The following is an 18,390-nucleotide window of genomic DNA, read 5'->3' on the forward strand; positions in this document are numbered from 1 at the left end:
ACGTTCAAACCCGGCCGCCACTTATTATTTTCAAGAAAGGCATTGCAACTTGGCTTCTAAATAATTCGCCAGTTATTGGGTACTTTCGGAGTATCATATGACAGTGTCATTGGGGTACTCTTTGCAAATAAAAGATCGTCAGCCCACAATGTGGGTCACTTCTTTTCTCTCAACCATCCAACAAAAGTGAATGATAAAATATCCCTGCCGCAATAATCATTTGTCGATATGTACAGTAAATGGTTAGAAGTACCACGTAAGGCAACGCCACAGTGGGACTCGGGAAGCGCTGAATAATTACTCCTTATAGTAATTACTACTCCTTCCGTCCCGATTTGTTTGTCTCCTTTTTGACTTATACATATCCCAAATTGATTGTCTAATTTCAAAATCGATGGCTCAGATTATTTAAATTTTCAAATCAATGGATTAGATTTGGTTTCCTTGATAAGTTAAAAATCCGAGATTAGATAAACAAATTGGGACGGAATGAGTAGTTTTTGGCACGATATAAACTTTTGCCAGCTGCCAGGCATAACCTCAAATGTAATCTTATCCCCAGAAATGTCAACGTAATTCAAGGATATGAGCTGTTGAAGAAGAATATATAGGTGAAAGTAATTTATATAATGCCAGGAAATTTCCAGAAAATGTTACTAGTAATGAACAAGGCCTTGACCAGTTAAAACTATACATTGCGTGTTTAGAATGTGATATTCCCCGTCTCAATTTGTTTGTTCAATTTTGGGTTTTCAACTTATTAAGGAAATGAAATCTAATTCATTGATTTGAAAATTTACATATTTTGAGCCGTTGATTTTAAAATTGAACAGTCAATTTAGGACATGTATAAGTCAAAAAAAAAAAAAACAAACAGGAATGGAGGGAGTATATAATTAAAGTTGCTTGTCTACATTACTAGCTAGAAGCTATATATCATTAGTTTTGTCACCGGCAATTACGTACGTCTGAAACCAGTAGGGGAAAAAAAAGAGAGAGTTAATGATGTCACCGGCCAAGCAAACCGGGGGGGGGGGGCGTGTTGTGTACTTTTGAACTATGCACCATTTGAACCGTACATTTAGATAATTAATGGTTCAGATTTTTAAAAAAAAAACCTCTTTAAAGAAAAAGCTTAACTCTTCCTTGAAAAAATTCTTATAAAATCTGAACTATCCAAAATACTTTTGAACAATTGAGATTGCACAGCAGCACCGTGCTATGCATCTAATGGAAAGCAGGCCGCCCGGGTTCCTGGCCGGAAGGTCTTGGTTACTGCGTAGTATTTTGAATGAGGCATTACACTACTGTAGTAGTTGGATAATTAAACTCTAAAATTAAGTTGGATCCTAGTGTTTACCAGCCTGATTATTGCCTAATCAATAATTTGACAAGGCACCTTTTTTCGTTTTCCCTTAATTAAGATCATAGTGAGTTAGATAACAATTGGACTTGGGCCACGGGTACGTACAAACCCTTGAGCTAATTACCACTAGTGTTAGCCAGATGCGACACCTTAATAAATGACTCAATTACAAAGCTAAACCAACAAAAAAAAACAAACAAACAAACAATGCCGGTGTATGATTTAGTGGCACTTTGGCACAATTTCAAATTCATACTATTAGATTAAAATTATCTCATTTCTCAATGTAAATCCTGTGGGCTAAATAATGTAAAAGATTTGGCAAGGCGAAAGTCGTTGTTACATTTGGCACTAATTTGCTATCTATTTTGACTTGGAGGTGAGCACACCAGTTTGCCATATATTTTATCAAATTTCGACTATACAATTGATCCAAAAAGTTGACTTATGCGTAAACTCGCTCTAAAATATCAAATTATGGTTGCCGTAGGAATCGATCAACTAAACTTGAGTAAGCTTCCACCAACCTAGCCTATAAAAGGATGTACATCTTAATCTCCACGACACTGCAATTTGAATACGCAACCATAACCATGGCCACTACTACTGTTCATTCTTTTGTGTGTTTCGTTGTTTTCTTTTCCATGGTTGTCGTCCCTTCTTCGTCAGGACAACTACATCGTGATTTTTGCAACAATACTCCTAATTCGTCGGGACAACTAACTCCCAATTATTACAGGTTCAGTTGCCCAAATGTGTTTAACACAGTCAGAAGAATCGTCGAGCAGGCGATCAAGTGCGACCCCCGCATGGGAGCGTCTCTTCTCCGTCTCCATTTTCATGACTGTTGGGTCAATGTATGTTCCTAATTAACTACACAAATAAGTACTTCCTCCATCCGAAAATATTGATCCGGTATTCCATTCAATTGAGTCGTCTCAAAATGTTAGTTCCTTTTTTTGAAAAAATAATTATTTGGCAACTTTTCACTTTTACCCTTCCTTTTTTGATATGACAATAACTATTCTAATGCAAAGTTGTAATGATTATGTGCCACAATTGAAAATACAAAAGTGAAAGAGTGTAATGATTATGCCTTGAGAAAAAGTTAGAATCCCGAAAGTTAATTTCCTAGGATTTTGGGAAGAGAGAGTAAATCATTACAATGCATGCAATGCACCCATCATTCTATTCTCCTTTATTTGCTTCGATTCAATGTTTTAGAACATTGGTTATATGTCTATAAACGTATGTTTGTATATGCAGGGTTGCGAAGGATCGGTTCTACTGATTGACATAGGTAACTTCATCGGCGAGCAGTCGGCTATTCCCAACAAGAATTCACTCAGGGGATTTGACGTGGTTGCTCAAATAAAAGCCGAGTTAAACTCAGTTTGTCGATGCGGCAATGTGGTGTCCTGCGCCGATATCTTAGCCATTGCAGCACGCGACTCTATCGACATTGTAAGCAGAAAAAATATATATACACCTACATATTTAAACTCCTAACTAGTACCACCCTAGCTAGCTAATTTCTTAGCTAGAATTTACTTATACCCTTGCATTTGTGTTTTTTCAGTTGGGAGGTCCATGGTACCAAGTATTACTTGGCAGACTGGACTCATTGACAGCAAGCTTAGCAGATGCCAATACAAATCTCCCATCCCCATTTTCCAACTTCACAAAACTCATCGCAAACTTCCTGTCTCATGGTTTCGGGCTAAAAGACTTGGTTGTCCTCTCCGGCGCCCACACCATCGGCCTCGCAAGGTGCGTCACTTTCCGGTCCAGAATTTACAAAGACAACGACATCAACTCCAACTTCGCCAACGGATTGGAAACAACGTGCCCCGCTAACGCCAGCCTCGGAGGCAACAACACGGCTCCGCTTGACGCGACCACAAATGTATTCGACACGGTGTACTATCGGGAGCTGACGCGGCAAATGGGTCTGCTCCATTCGGATCAAGAGCTGTACAGCGGCGGAAACCAGACGAGCGCTGATCTGGTGACGAAATATAGCAAAAATCGAGCTGCTTTCTGGGAGGATTTCGTTGTGTCCATAATCAAGATGGGGAATTTGCCTCCTGCTAGTGGTAACGGACAAGTCAGATGCAACTGCAGCATAGTTAACAATCCCTCCCCGCCAAACAATCTTGGAACAACAACTAGTTGTCCCTCCCCACCAGCTAGTTTCTTCAATCCTGGAACTGATCCAACTCATTGCCCCTCTCACCCAACCAGTTCGCCCAATCTTGGAAGTCCATAAACACAGTGATTACTATCGAAAAGTTTCGGGTTTTCAAAGAAACCCATCACTTTTTCGACATTCTGCGCAATTGATTAGCACATCACAGCTGCATCCCCCGCATTACTCTTGTTAACCAAGCAATTGCATGAAATAATTTCTTCTTTTCCTGCTTCTGCAGATTGTATTAGTCTTTTTTATTTGGTATCTAATGTTCGCTTTGTGAAGTTGAAATACTTTCGTTGTATTATCATGTCTAGAGATAATGAATAAAAGTTTTCCTTTCTTACGCGGATTGGGAGAAAGCTATGGTTCACAAATAGGTGTATCATAGAAACGCCGCGCATTATACGGGTATAAGTTACGCATTCTTTTTGTTGGTTACCAAGGGTTGTATCATAGAATTGTATAATGTGCATAGATTTTGAGGATGCTACTCAAAGATAATAAGTATAAGCTATCTGCTTTCTTAAATGGTCGTTCAATTATTTGCAAGAAGAATGATTTGAACAGAAATTTAGTCAAGGAAAAACTCGAGCCAAAGCGAATTATGATTACTAGACGCCAGGCACACGCAATGCGTGTCTATTGACACCAAGTACAAAAGCATTCTTTCACACGAAATCTTGGTAAACAAAAACTACTGAAGTAACCACCAGAAAGCCCTTTACTACAGCTTGAGTGATACTGCACCAGTTTCCTATCACATTATTCATAAACACTAGACAAATCAAAAACAAGAAGCAAAAACCATCACAAATGAGTACTAAGTTCAACAATTCCAGAGGCCGAGCTAGTTTATTTTCCTGCAATTGGTTCGAATCTGGCCGCTATTTCCAGTCAGAGGACCAAGGTTGCCCATCTTCACAATCGCACTGGCGAAATCAGCATAGAAAGCCGCGGGGTTAGTAGTATAAGTGGTGACCAAAGAGTCGGTTGAACCGCCGCTAAACAGTTGTTGGTCCGAGTGCAGGAGGCCTTTGTTGTTGGCCAAATTCTTGAAATAGGCGTTGTCGAAAATAAGAGGGGTGGTGGCATCGAGCGAAGAGAGGTTGGCATCGCCACCTTCGCTCGGACAGTTGGTTTTCAACGACGTTGCGAACATGGAATCGATGCTGGTGTCGTTGTAGATTCGGGCTCGAAATGTTGTGCACCCCGCTTGGCCTATTGTATGAGATCCTAGTCAAGAAGATTAAGTGAACGAGGTTAGTTTTGGCAACGAAGTGGCCTCTTTTTTAGGATAGAAATTGTGTCCAGTTCTCTTTTTTTTTCTTTTTTCTTTTTAGAGTTACCTGTGTACTAGAAAGATCCTAAAAACAAAGAAATGGTTGGATACTATTCCGGAAATTTGACAAATTCAAGAAGATTGTCCAATTACGATAAAAAATCGCGAAATTAAATATTTCATTGTAGGACAACAAATAAGTTCACTACAAGAACATCAAGTTTTCCGAGCGGCTTTTCTTGCGACGGCCCAAAAAAGTGTTAAAGAGTAGCTACAGAATGAGTAATTTGACCAGGGGCGGCTCCACATGGAGTTGAGGGGATCCAAGTGAATCCCTTGGACTCGAAAAATGCACTAAAATTTTGTTTTTTTTTACATATAGTTTGATTTTTCTTTCATACTTTTGAGTAGTCAAAGTAAAAAAAAAACTTTACTTAAATGTGTGAGTATGTAAATAATATAACTCAACAAAACAAATTAAATTAAGCACAATTTATTTTCAATCATAATAAAAAAAATTCATTTTATATAGAACTTTATATACAAAAAAATTTCTTTATGTTTTCGTCACCGTTGAACTAAAACTATAGAGCCGCCGCTGAATTTGACCAAGTTTTATTTGAAAATATATCAGTCTTAATAGCGTATTCTCATTTGATTTATCTATCAGTCGAATCAATCAAGAGCCAAGCACAAGTTCCCCAAGCCGACTCATGGTTTTACTCAAGAGCACTTGGATACAAATTTCATACTATATGCGTTCAAGCTTGATTTGTTCGTATAACAAACGGGTCTCGAATGATCTTTCAGCGAGTTGAACTCAAGTCGAGCTCGATTAGTCCGTTTCATTTAGCAATTTTTACTTTTTCTGTGGAGTAAACAAATCAAATTGGCATGCATATGTGAAAGTCATGCTACCCTTCTTCTATTTGGTGCAACTGTGACAGTGGTCGTACGTACCTGAGAGAGCAGCCATTTCTTTAGCAGTAAAACCTTTGCTTGAGAAGGTAGAAATGAGATCACTCAGATCCATGAAAGGGTTCGGGAGATCGCTGTTTGCCGTGCTTAAACTTGCCGCGGTCGAGTCTCTTCTCCCCAATTGAACTGCCCATGTTGGTCCTCCTAACTGAACAACAAGTATGATTCATGATTAATTAATATATAGGTGATTACTGAGATTCTTGACACTATGCTCGGATTCTAATGGTAACAATTAGTTGTCTTGAAAAGAAGAAACGAAAGTAAAAATATTGCTTACTAAAACGACAGAATCGCGGGAAGTGACCGCTAAGATATCAGCACACGAAACAACTCCGGGGCAAACATTCTCGAGTTGAGTTTTGATGGTATCGATCACGTCGAAACCCCTCAATGAATCTTTGTTTGGACCTGCCGTCTTCTCCCCGGTAAAACTTGTAGTGTCGTCTAATAGGACTGATGCATCACATCCCTGTTGGAAACCCAAAGACAAGTATGACCTAAACAAACGATAACATGATTTTCTAGCCTAGTTGGAGTGTCAGGTTCTCCCATTGTGACGCAATCATGCCATGGGTCCTTTAAATCGTTGTAATATATGTTTCAATGATTAATAAATTTCTTTTTTGTTGAGCAAAAATAACTTGATTTTCTATATCTGCTAATAGTAGGTGGACACTGATGCTAATAGTAGGTGGAAACTGACGCATAGGTTGGAGTCTGTAGGCCTCTCAATGGACCAGATTCGATCCGAATCCGATAACGTCGATCTGATAATCCGATAATCCAAATTTGGATCGGATCGGATTAAATCCGTTATCAATCCGAATCCGAACTTTATTTTTTTTTTAAAAACAGTAAATTTTTTATTTTGAAAAATAAATGTTTAAGAAGTTGTATTTTTAGGGAAAAAAAAAATTTTTGAAGTAAAAAAGTTTTCGGATCCGGATTCTAATTTTTGGATCGGGTCCGGATTTTTCGGGTCCGGGTCCGGATTACCACTATAGTATTTGAGTCTTATCGGATTCGAATTTGTCGGATCCAGATCGAATCCGGCCCATTGACAAGCCTAGTTGGAGACAGGGGCCAACAAGTTGCGGCACCCAAATTTCAGCAAATTCTCGTCTCTTGGAAACCCAAATTCCAAAAAAAAAATCCTAATCCTTATTTTTGTTCGTCCAAAATCGAAATGATTTTACTTGGTGGGTCTTTCCATCTTTAAAACAATATCAATTTTCCGGAAAGGTTCTACAACAAATTAATAGTGAACAAATGTTGGTGTCATGTTAACTTAATTGTGTACTCCAACATGTTCTTTAAATACTAAATCGACTTTTGTAGTAGGCCGAATTTGGTATTTGAAGGATTCTATTCATCCTTCAAATTTGAAGGATGAGATAGTATTTGTACTAAAACCTTCAACATGTTTGAGATCCTTGAAAATGAACAAAAAAAATTGATATTTGGGATCCTTGAAAATGCAGCAAAATGACACTCTCTAACTTCATATCTGTGTTCGTAATGTTAGCTTTGTAAATGCATGCAAACCTAATTTGAGAGAGAGAGAGAGAGAGAGAGAGAGAGAGAGAGCATGCATTAACAAAGCAGTCATGGAAATGAAGGCGAAGCAAGGACGCCCCCATGCGGTGTTCCTTCACCACTGCATTTTTCACCACATTTCGAATAACAGATAACGCTGTGGGACAAGTCGACGCGTAGTAATTTGAGGACAATTGTGCTGAGGATACGCCGAACGAAATTAAAAGCAAGAGAACAGGGAAGAAGAAAGCATTAGAAACTGAATTAGACCCCATGACCATGTAAGTGAAACGAATTAAGGAAGACAACAAGACAAATTGTGGTGTAGCAGAAGATGGAAAGGCTATGTTCTGTGTTGTCTTTGGCAAAAGCTTATCGAGAAGCTGTATATATAGAGAGAGACAGGCAACCAGTGGGCTGTTTGAAATTTTGTCAAAGCTGCTATTAGATGAACGGGAAAATGAAGTAGAAGAAAGTTAGGGAAGAAAGCAACTTCAGTAGGGTTTGATTAAAGAGGTGAAACCACCCCAATGTAAGGTTATGGTAATCCTGATGTAATCTCACTTTATGTGTGGTCCACACCGAATTTTATTTAAATGATCAAAAACATTCATTTTGTAGAGTTTTGTTGGTAATACTAGAACTATGGCCAACCGCCAAGGCTCTTGGTTGTAATTTTTCACCCAAACAAAATTTTATAAATGGGCTTGCTTACGCGCATCTTTGATTAATCTCAAGAGGCTAAAGTTAATCACTAGGGAAAACTTTAGAGTGGCTCCAAAAAATTCTTGTCTGCAGTAGAAGACGAACCTGTGTCATTATTGACAAACTTGGGGGTAGATGTTAATGTGGAATCATTGCCACAAGGAATTTTTCACTAGATAACCCTAAGTGATTAGCCTGGTAGTCAAGGCTCGCAATTTAGGAGTTTGCTCTCCTCAAGGTTTTAGATTCGAAACCTCCTATGTATTATCAAGTCCTTTGGGACTAGTCTATAGGCAGCATTATATTTGCTTTATCTTTAATTTTATTCCTCGCAAGTAAACAATTGCATTGATCCTCAATATTAATTGATGTGCGCATAAATTGACCTGAACACATGAAATATCGTAAAAAAAATTAACTAGTTAGTCAACCTAAAGATTAATTGTTGAATTTTTTTACTAGTTAGTCAACCTAAAGATTAATTGTTGATTTTTCTCGATTGCCAAGCCAGCATTGGGAATCCCCCAAACTTCAGAACCTTCCAACTACTTTGAAGTTTGACATTCGAAAAGGTGCAAAACCCATCAAGTCAAAAAAGTTCACATTATTAGCATTGTTGAAATGAACCTGGAAATGGCTCAAGAAAGAGAGATGGGTTGGAGAAAAACCAAGACAGAAGGGCAGAGCATAAAAATTGTTCACATTAGCCTAACTATCCGTATCATTGTGGTTTGCCACAGATGCATGCATGGTGGTTATCTTCATTTTTTCTGTTCAACCGAAAATGCGGTGCTTATCTCTTTGATAGGGGACTGAAAACTACCTTCTCCTAAACTACTTCGAAATACTATGGCGTATCGTAACATAAGCATTACATGCTTATTTGCTAGAAAACATGACTGCATGCGAGCTCACAGATAAAGATCCTGTGAGAGCAGAAAGGGTTTCATACCAAATCTAGCAACACACACACACACACAGAGGATGCAAACTCTGGTGCATCTGCAGAACATCAATAGACTCTGTAGTCTGTATAACAATCGTAACCTTTAACAGAACAGGCTCCAACAATCAGCAACCTCTTAGCTAAAACATAACCATGATCATAACCGAGAATTAACCTTTCGTTGGTCAATTAAATTGTTTTAAATCAAAGGACAGCTTTTTTTTTTTCTTTTGCTGTTAATCAAACGAAGACATTGAGCAGCTAAAAAAAGATCCCAAGGACAACTAAGAATATTACTTACTTTCCAATTAAAAAACAGAGCGGATACATATAACTCAACCGAGTGGATGTGCTACCCACTTACATCTACCTGGTTACAAAACTTAAAGTACAAACTCTTCTTGCTCTTCTGCTACATCAACCAGTCCATCCTCCATCCTACGCAAGGCTTCTGCTGTCGAATCTTCTATGTTTAGTAAGTACTTCAATCGCAACAATTTCTCTGGGGCAGGATCACTCTTCAGGTACATGAAAAATAGATCAGCCAGCTCCTCTGGCCTTTCCCACGATAACGGCTGCGAAGGTACAGCCTTGTCGCAGGCGAGCAAGTTGTCGAGCGACGAAACCTAAAACAATAAAAACTTTAGACCAACTTATTTCATGCACACCGAGTTTTAACTCACTTCTTCATAATGGCTTATTTTCATCTTTCACTGAACCTTTTTTTTAGCTTTTGGACATTCATATCGTCAGGCTTCTTAGCTTATTTTGGTCCATATTTTTCACTTTTTAATATTTCTACCATGTAGATGAATCCGATTATTGCACAACTTTGACCGGAAAGACAAATACATACCACTCCATGACGGTTCCTCTGCCTTAGTAGTGCTACAGCCTGAATCAAAGAGTTGGACAATCTACTTTTTGCGAGTTCTTGAACAACCTTTTTTGACTTCTCTGCATCGATGTTTAGATCCTGTGGGATCTTCTCATAAACTTCTTCTTCATCGAACTCTCCAGAACCGGACGAGAATACATCATCCACGGTTTTCTTAAATAGCAGCTCCCGTGAGCTCACAGATAACACGCTATCTAAATCAATACCATTTTTCTTGTGTTCTCTTACCTCCTTTACACTAACTTTTCCCTGCCTGACACCGGCTTCGAGTGTAGCTGCCATTTTCTCTGTTGCTATGCTCTTTATTACTTTTTGTGCGTACTGAGGAGGTAAACCAATTTCCTTCTGCAGCTCATTAAGCTGCTCAATTCTGCCTTCTGTTAACCCACCATCGGCTAACATAACCTCCGCTTTTTTCCTAAAAGTCTTCTCAGCGAAGCTCCTGTGTACTTTCAAAATCTCTTTGCTAGTCAAACCTAGAATTTGTCCAAGCTGGTTTAGCACAACAAATTCGTGGTCTTTTGTTTTTGTGGCCATCTTTACACCTAATGGGCCCTTGGAGAAAGTTCCAGTGAGACATAATGCCAAGTATCTCTCGTAAATATTCTTCTTTTCCTTTTCTGAGAGGTCATCCCTGAGAGTTATCTCCGTCTGGCCTTTCCTCGTAAGAGGTGGCTGGTATGTTTTCTTATTTTTAAGTGAGCGAAGGGACAGCCATTCCAAATCCTCATCTTTCTTCCTATCATCTACCTTAGAAGAGCCTAAATCCTCATCTTTCTTTACATCATCTACCTCAGCAGGCTCTTCTGACGTTGTATCAGGTCGTTCTCCTGTTATGTCCTCAACTAGTTGAGTTGCAACCGTGGTGTTGAAATTTATCATCATCCGAAGTTCCTTTGCAGACTCGGTAGCGCTCTTAGCGTTATGCACTCGTCGTAGGTAGATCTTGAACATTCTTCGGACCTGCATAAAAACCCAAGTCAGTTGAAGTAAAATTGAACACATATAGAAGTGCATTATTGGTGTCATTAGAAGATTTTTGGGAATAAAATCACACTAGTTAGAAACGGAGGAAATTTCCTACCATAGTAATCAACAAAATTTAGGTTTGTCACATCTCATTTCCTCTCTATTGTCAGTTTGCATCCCAAATCCCAACGGCCACCTCATACCTTAAGCCCTGCAATAGTGGTCCTTGCTAATTCAAAAACCGACCCAAAGTTCGTACCGAATTCAGGTACAAATGCTGATCAAAATACAAGGCTGAGGCACCTACAATTTGGTGAGTCAAAGATGTACCTATTTCAGGTTTGGTATCAAAACTTTAAGGCCCCAGCCAAGACTCGCAAAGTTACATACTTGAAAAACATTTACGTTTTACAAAAACTCAACAAATTCTAGGAACTGTTATCTTCAGGTAGGAGCCTCCACCAAAAAACAAAACTAGAGTGGAGATGTTCGACAGTTTATCCTGAGCTTAAGCTGTATGTATCCCGTGAAAACTAGCCCAATTGACGAACATTGTTTGTTTAAAAGCAAAAAATTATATAGAAGAAACCCCAAATCTGTTTTGACAACAATTCCTAACAGCAAAGATGGAAATTGGAATTGGGATGAACTCTCATCTGGATATTTGAATGCATCAAACACATTGGTATTGGGACAAAGTATTGGGACACTGCATCCTAAACATTGTGGTGGAAGCTGATACTCACTTCCTTGCTAGCAATAGACATGGCAACCTCCCTCGTTAAGCGTAAACCAGCTGCAGCCTTTCTCACAGCTTTTCTCATTGTGACATCATACCCGACCATTCCTCCACCAATTCCAGCCTTCACAACCTGGGAAAAGAAAATATATCAGAGATGCTCAAACAAGTTTCTCAGCAGTAAAATGAGTGAGCATCTTCAGAGTTATAGGAAAGTGGAATACATAGGATGTAACATATTTTCCCACATTTTGAAAAGTAAAATAAGCAAACAGCAGACCATCTACACATGCATAATAGCCAAGAAACCATAAACAACTTCTGCCTCGCCGTCAAATGAAATCAACCTAAACAAATGCCAAATTGCTAAAGGTAGCATGGAAGTGTGTTATTCAGTATGCCCACCTTAAAAGGATTCCTCTAGATGTGTGCGGATTGCGAAGTACATATATCAGCATCACCACTTCGGTATGATGCATACAAAATGAAATGCATTCTATTTGCAAATTGCAACTATACGCTAAACTTGAACAGTGGAGATGTTTGCAAGGTGCATGTCCTATTGAAATCACCAGGCATACCATATGCTACTTCTATTCTACGGTCCTTTCAAAAACAAGTGAATCGCCCATGTTGAACAGCATATGACGATGAGAACAGCATTTATCCTCTGAGATGAGAAAGAAGAGTAAAGATAAGCCATATTGATATACCTGTGTCCTCAGCTTTGAGGGCTATATAATCCCCGCATGTAATCAGTATAAATTCCCTCTTTTATGGTACAAACTAATAGGCAACTCACATACTTTGATTGGGAAAAATAAACAAAACTTCACCAGTTGACTCACGACAAGATAGTAGTAGGAAAATTGATGGTGACAAGTGAGAGGTGGGTAAGAGTGAGACAACATGATTTGGTCATTAGTTAAGGCCCAGGCTCAAAATTCAAGGCTGAAGGTAGCAGAGGTTTAGGCTTTAGCCATTGCAAATTACGTCTCCCAGCACCCCCACCTGAAAATACCTCGGTATTTTTGTGAAAAATCATACAACACAAGCAACATCTACACGAATAAAAAATGGTACATGCCTTCTCAAACAAACTGCCACAGATTTCTGTATGAATTGCTTCAACAGTTTCCCGAGGTATACAAAGCATGACCTGCAGCCGCTCCAGGGCTTTAACATCCTCCTCACTGAGCTCTCCATCAGCAACAAATTTCTGAAGTTTTTCCCGGTAAATTCCTAAAGTAAGAGGAAAATAACAAACAATTCACAAGCTTTCTTTAACTAAAATACCTAAAAAGGAAGCATTTAGCAGAATGAATGTCAAGGCAACTGACACAAGATTTTCATTCCCTAATTCTCCTACTTCATGCCTGTTTCACCCCACATTCGTGGTTTCTATCAGATTGTGCAGCATAAAAACCCTGAGCAGAACTCGAAAGTAGGAACCAAAATACAAGCATGTGTGTATGATGGAAAAGCCCAAAAGCAGAATTTTAAGTGCGTTATTCAACTCAGTAAGTTTAAGGCAGAAGTTTAAGCTTACAGTACATCTAACCTTCATGGATCTCAGCAGCCTTCTGCGGGTCGAAGTGCAACTCATCACAGAGGTTTTGAAGGAATTCTGCTTTACTCGGAGCGCCTTCTAAATCACCGGATGATACAGACTGAGCAAGTCGTTTGCGATACACCTTTAAGGTAACATCCAGCATAATGGACTCAGCCTCTCGTTTACCTAAACCAAATGTATTCCTCAATTGGCTCAATGCAGCAAGCTACAAAGAAAAAGAAAAGGTTAAAAATGGGAATGTTTAACCTAGAATGCAGATGCCAGAAAAGGAGAACATCCAGACAATAGAAGACAATATATATTCACTATGCAGATAACAGAGTTAGTTGTAGGAAAAGGTGCCCCCAACACCAAGAATTCTTGCAGGAACTTAACATCATTCAAGCAAGCTATTTAGTTCCATCTTTCCCAAAACATTTATCTGATCGTTTGATACAGTTTATACATGGTTATGACCTCGGCCAAACAGAGAGACTAAATTGTAAAAGATATTCTCATGTGGTTCACCAACGAAGCCCCAGTCAACAAGACAAAAATCTGTTAGGTTGACCATGAATTTAAGTAAACAACATCATCCTATGAAAAGTTACCCTCAAAATTTGGTGTCTCATCACCCAGCTTATTTTGCTGGTTCTAGGGCCATTTGAATTTCGTACAGGTCAATGCTATCTAAATTTCTTCAGAAGTAACTCGAACTTCTCTGGCAATGATTAAGTACTGTAGAATCAAGTATGCAAACTAGCAAAATTAAACTATCAAAAGAAAATGATATCAGACATATGTTATTTTGTTAGACTCCGGTACAATGGAAACAGAAGCTTATGCACCTTTTTTTCATCCATGGAACCATTTGATAATGCATCAGTAACATATGCTCTAAAAAGGAGCTTCAAGTCATCCATTTTTCTGTCTCCACCAGACTCTCCACCTAAGCCAAAAGCACTTGTTAACTCAAAGCTAAAAGCTTCAGGAAAATAAACATTTCAGCCAAATAAATTGAGGAACACGAACAACTAGTCAGTTTAAACCCCCTACCATGTAAAGAAACTGGCCCAACCCCACGAGCAAAGCGGCTGATATCAGGATGGTTCTTCAACGAAATGAGTAAATGATTGAACGCCAGTATCTTTTCAAGTTCTTCAACAACTTGTGAGGATCCCCTGCTGGAAAACCCCATTCCCTTCAGACAATACTAGTGATACAGGAAAAAATAATGAAAAAAATTCATAGCACAACCATGGGTAAATAGAGGAAGCAATGTATTACCATTCTCCGACCAATGATGAATAAAGGAAAGAAGGAATGGTGTACATAACATCAGTCAGACGTTTTTAAATGGCATTCATATACGGGAGAGCAAGGAAAGGGCATTGCGGTTGTCTTTAGATCAAACCATAGGGATGACTACCACTACCAGGAGAAGCTCCTAAAGTAAACCAATTGCTTGAGACAGTATGTCACATTGACTTGAGTGATGCACCGGGTCAAAGTGTTTGGGTGATATAAACCCCGCGCCACGGACACAGTTACAAAGGGAAAAGGAGAAATAATTTTTTATTTTCCAGACTAAATGGTGTCTACAAGGTTTCATATAGCACTTACATGTTCATTTGAGCCTTCAATGCATAGTTATACAGTAACTTGAATTGCTAAATATGGTTCCAGTTTGAAATGTCCAACTGAAGTGTGGAACACATACCCCATACACGTACAGATATTTTGTGTGTTCGACATAGCTACTTTATGCATTTAGAAAAAAAGCCCACATAACATAGCAATATGACTCATCTGCCGCATCGAAAAGCATCTGCAACAAATGTTCTAGTACGGGTACAATTATTTTAAGTCAGGTCACTCATATCATACACTGCTCTGGTATTAGACTTCAGTATGCTAAGCGCATTTGATATGTGTTCCTCAACAAGTTTCCTTGTATGCTCCCTAAACATTTTCTCAGCAAGCTGCAAATAAAGGAACCAACAGAGGTGACAATCCATGATTAAAATGTGTACAAGATTTACTATGACAGCACAATTTCAAAGTGTACCTCATCAGAAAGTCCATAAAGAAGCTGGGCTTCTCTAAGGCTCATGAGCTGTTTCACATCAATATCTGCGACATAATTAAATTAGCATTAGCATTGAAAGTGCATGCCAAAAGAGAGAAACCATGTGCAAAGTCAAAAGTCAGATCAAAAGTATTATACAACGCTAAAGTACCACTCCAGATCGCATTTATTAGAGGAAAAACAATGAAGATCATAACTAGACTGGCCCAAAAAGGGGAAAGGGGAAACATAGACGAAATTATTCCATGAGGAAATTGAAGGAAGAGAGAAAACAGAAAAATATCATAATGCAGCATAAATTCTATATAAAACAATGGTCAACTTGTTGATCAGATACAAATGACACCTCTAAGGAAAGAGCAAAACTATAGAATCAGGCGCAAGGCACTATTTTATACAGGGTAGATTGCTGACAAGTTGGTATAAAATAGTTGACAAAGGACTCATTTCCAGGCTCAAATAGGGTATAGGGTAGATTGCTCAAGGCACCAATACAGGATGTATTCACCTCTTCCGACTGGTTTAAGCTTGGATGAATATAACTGCTGGGCATTGTCACGAATAGCAATCTGAACCTGGTAGGAAGTTTGAAACGCATAAGAAACTAACAACAGCATAAAGACCCTGCAAAGAGATTAGAAATCACCTGTTGCATGTGACAAAGCCACAGCTATACTCTCTTAACTTTTACTTTGTTAAGTGGAAAAACAATGGAGTACTACTATTACTGTACCTTTACCTATCCGCGACAAAATGACCAAGTCACAACTCACGAGATACAACAGTCAAGCTCAAGACTGAGAAAGGGTAAATACCTGGGACTCAGTAACCTTGAACACTCGCTTCCAAGGTAAAAGGAAAGTCGATGCATTCCCAAACACAAGATTTGAAACATATATTAGCTTCTGAAATGCCTGCACTGGAGACACTATTGACGGTCAAGCTCCAAATCTGCATTCAAGATTTATAACGAAACATACCAGGTAAAAAATTACAGAAAGAAGTAACAAAATCACAAGTATCATACCCGACGCTGCTCCATTCCAGCATCATGGTCACCAGTTTCAAGACTTTGCCTGAAAATTCGCCTACCAACCTAAAAGCCAACAAGCAAAACACAGTCCAGGGTTAATGAAACAAAAAATGTGTTTCCAGGAAACAAGTAACGAATAGGCACAATGAACGAGTATAATGACACCTCCATATGCATGGCAGCAGCATCTGGATCATCAATCCCCAATGCATTTTTAAATTTAATAATTGTTTCGACTTCATCGCCTTTAAGATTTTCACCTCCAGGAGGAATAACAGAAGAAACAAACCTGAGATAAATTGAAAAGAAACCACAAAAAAAACTTATATAAAAGAGCCTTATGTCACCAACAAAATGGTCAAATATTCCAAAAAAGTTTTAACTGTAAGCTAATATTAAACTAGCAGAAATATCGTGACAAAATGGATGAATATCAAAACAGACAAAAAGAATAAAAAGTATACATCCCTAAACAAAACCAGAGACTTGAAACATATAGTTTCCATTCGTCAGAGAAGACACGAACAACATAATCTTTTGTCTATTGGACTCCCTTTTGAGGCTTGCTCACATTTTCCTAATTCCAAAATTATCCCCCACAAATCTTTTTTCTCCATAAAACAAGCATTATATTATATTTTGTATATAACTGCAAGGGGTAAACATGGAAAACCCCTTCACAGATTTGGTAACCACTCCTTCTCTCCCTCTTAAACCATGTAACCTCTCTCCAGAGGAAAACCGCTCCCCCTATTTGCAGTAAGCCGTGAGAAATCAGTCTTAGTCGGATGGAAAAGAAAATTTATCAACGTCCAGAGAGATTCCCTCTTGATCTATGTCTTCACATGCCTGTACCCAATGACTGTAGAAATTGGCACATCACCTCAGCATTTAGGCCTTCATCGTCAGAGACTTGCATAGAGTTTTTGGTGAGTAGACGCACAATATTTATTACTACGTTGCACGTACATAATCTTACACCTCTCAAGAACTATGCACACGCATCGCGTGCCACGACTTCTTCTATAAGTAGTTATGATGCACAGTATTCAACAGATATATACTAAAGTTTGCCTCAATGTCCATGATGATAATTCTATTGCACTCACCGGCAATACAAATCACAAAGTTCCGCATTGAATTCCTCGTTTTGTTTGCTAACACCGTACCTGGAAATCAATCAAACAAATATGCATCAGGATTCAAAAAACAGCTACAGGAATCACAAAGAATAACAAAGCACTGTAAGTGGAGCACATAAACTCACTTGTTTGCAATCGCTTCGATATCTTCCCTATCCAACGTGAGCGGATCGTCACAGCCCGCCGCATAATTGTGCAGACTCACCGCCGCGACCTCCGGCACGCAGGAATTCGCGGCGTAGGTGGCGGCGGCCCCGGCAGCACCGAGGGCGACCGCCCCGCTCACGGCCGCGATCCGGTTTCCCCCGAGACGGAGCCCCAGCCCGAAACCAGCAGCCACAGCGCCTGCGAAGACGAGGGCGGAGGTCGCCTGGCGGACCAGGGGCGGGACGGAGTCGACAAGGGATTCGATCCCCGTGAGCTCCTTCTTGGGACCAAACACGGCGGCGGCGGGGATGAGAGTGGTGCTTGAGGGCTGGTGTGAAGAGGAGCAGCATCGGACGGTGGAGATGCGGTATCGGAGTCGGTTGAGTAGGAGTTTGTTTCGGGTGAGGGTAGGTCTTGGGAGTCGGAGTGAGGGGAGGTTGGTGGAGGGATGGAAGAGGAAGGTGGGCCGTGAGGAAGAAGGGGTTAGAATGGATAGGTTCATGGTGTATCCCTCTCTCTCTCTCTCTCTCTCTCTCTCTGGAGATCTCTCTATCAGATAGAGAGTGCTTGGGAGGGGATTTACGGGGTATAGGGTTTAACAACAGAGACGGTGAAGAGGATGGGGGGGGGGGGCGGCAAGAACGATGGATAATATGGGAGGATAATATTACAGTTAACCCCGTGAATTTCTCAAGTGTTCCAGATTCACCTGCGCTCTCACTTGTTCTTTTCAAATAACACATTGGGGCAATTGAGTTCCATTCCCATATGGAATCAATAGTTTAATGTGCCATTCCCATATGGATTCAATGAG

The 18,390-nt window shown here is 39.5% G+C and overlaps 3 protein-coding genes across 4 annotated transcripts; 1 reads left to right on the plus strand and 2 right to left on the minus strand.

Moving 5' to 3' along the window:
* The first annotated feature begins 1,937 nt into the window (after nucleotides 1-1,937).
* LOC131314237 (peroxidase RIP1-like) lies at nucleotides 1,938-3,903 on the plus strand. The gene is made up of 3 exons (XM_058342752.1): nucleotides 1,938-2,223; nucleotides 2,633-2,830; nucleotides 2,946-3,903. The coding sequence occupies exons 1-3, from the start codon at nucleotides 1,960-1,962 to the stop codon at nucleotides 3,633-3,635; spliced, it is 1,152 nt and encodes a 383-aa protein (XP_058198735.1). The 5' UTR covers nucleotides 1,938-1,959; the 3' UTR covers nucleotides 3,636-3,903.
* A 231-nt stretch (nucleotides 3,904-4,134) lies between these two features.
* Nucleotides 4,135-7,728, minus strand: LOC131314238 (cationic peroxidase 1-like). Its single transcript, XM_058342753.1, has 4 exons — nucleotides 7,413-7,728; nucleotides 6,098-6,289; nucleotides 5,800-5,965; nucleotides 4,135-4,793 (listed from the first exon to the last, which is right to left on the minus strand). Exons 1-4 carry the CDS (start codon nucleotides 7,635-7,637, stop codon nucleotides 4,408-4,410), a joined length of 969 nt encoding a protein of 322 aa, XP_058198736.1. The 5' UTR covers nucleotides 7,638-7,728; the 3' UTR covers nucleotides 4,135-4,407.
* Nucleotides 7,729-9,161: 1,433 nt separating this feature from the next.
* Nucleotides 9,162-18,182, minus strand: LOC131314239 (protein TIC110, chloroplastic). Of its 2 annotated transcripts, none has more exons than XM_058342756.1 (15): nucleotides 17,555-18,182; nucleotides 17,397-17,456; nucleotides 16,453-16,576; nucleotides 16,282-16,350; nucleotides 16,070-16,168; nucleotides 15,763-15,829; nucleotides 15,234-15,298; nucleotides 15,053-15,147; nucleotides 14,222-14,346; nucleotides 14,014-14,114; nucleotides 13,175-13,391; nucleotides 12,701-12,855; nucleotides 11,621-11,746; nucleotides 9,864-10,868; nucleotides 9,162-9,633 (listed from the first exon to the last, which is right to left on the minus strand). In XM_058342756.1, the coding sequence occupies exons 1-15, from the start codon at nucleotides 18,076-18,078 to the stop codon at nucleotides 9,391-9,393; spliced, it is 3,075 nt and encodes a 1,024-aa protein (XP_058198739.1). In that variant the 5' UTR covers nucleotides 18,079-18,182; the 3' UTR covers nucleotides 9,162-9,390. The 2 variants fall into 2 exon arrangements, with proteins under 2 accessions (XP_058198739.1, XP_058198738.1); XM_058342755.1 differs by having other exon boundaries at nucleotides 14,222-14,349; nucleotides 17,555-18,181.
* Nucleotides 18,183-18,390: the final 208 nt, after the last annotated feature.

Source organism: Rhododendron vialii, chromosome 13a, assembly GCF_030253575.1.
Source record: "Rhododendron vialii isolate Sample 1 chromosome 13a, ASM3025357v1".
NCBI lineage: Eukaryota > Viridiplantae > Streptophyta > Magnoliopsida > Ericales > Ericaceae > Rhododendron > Rhododendron vialii.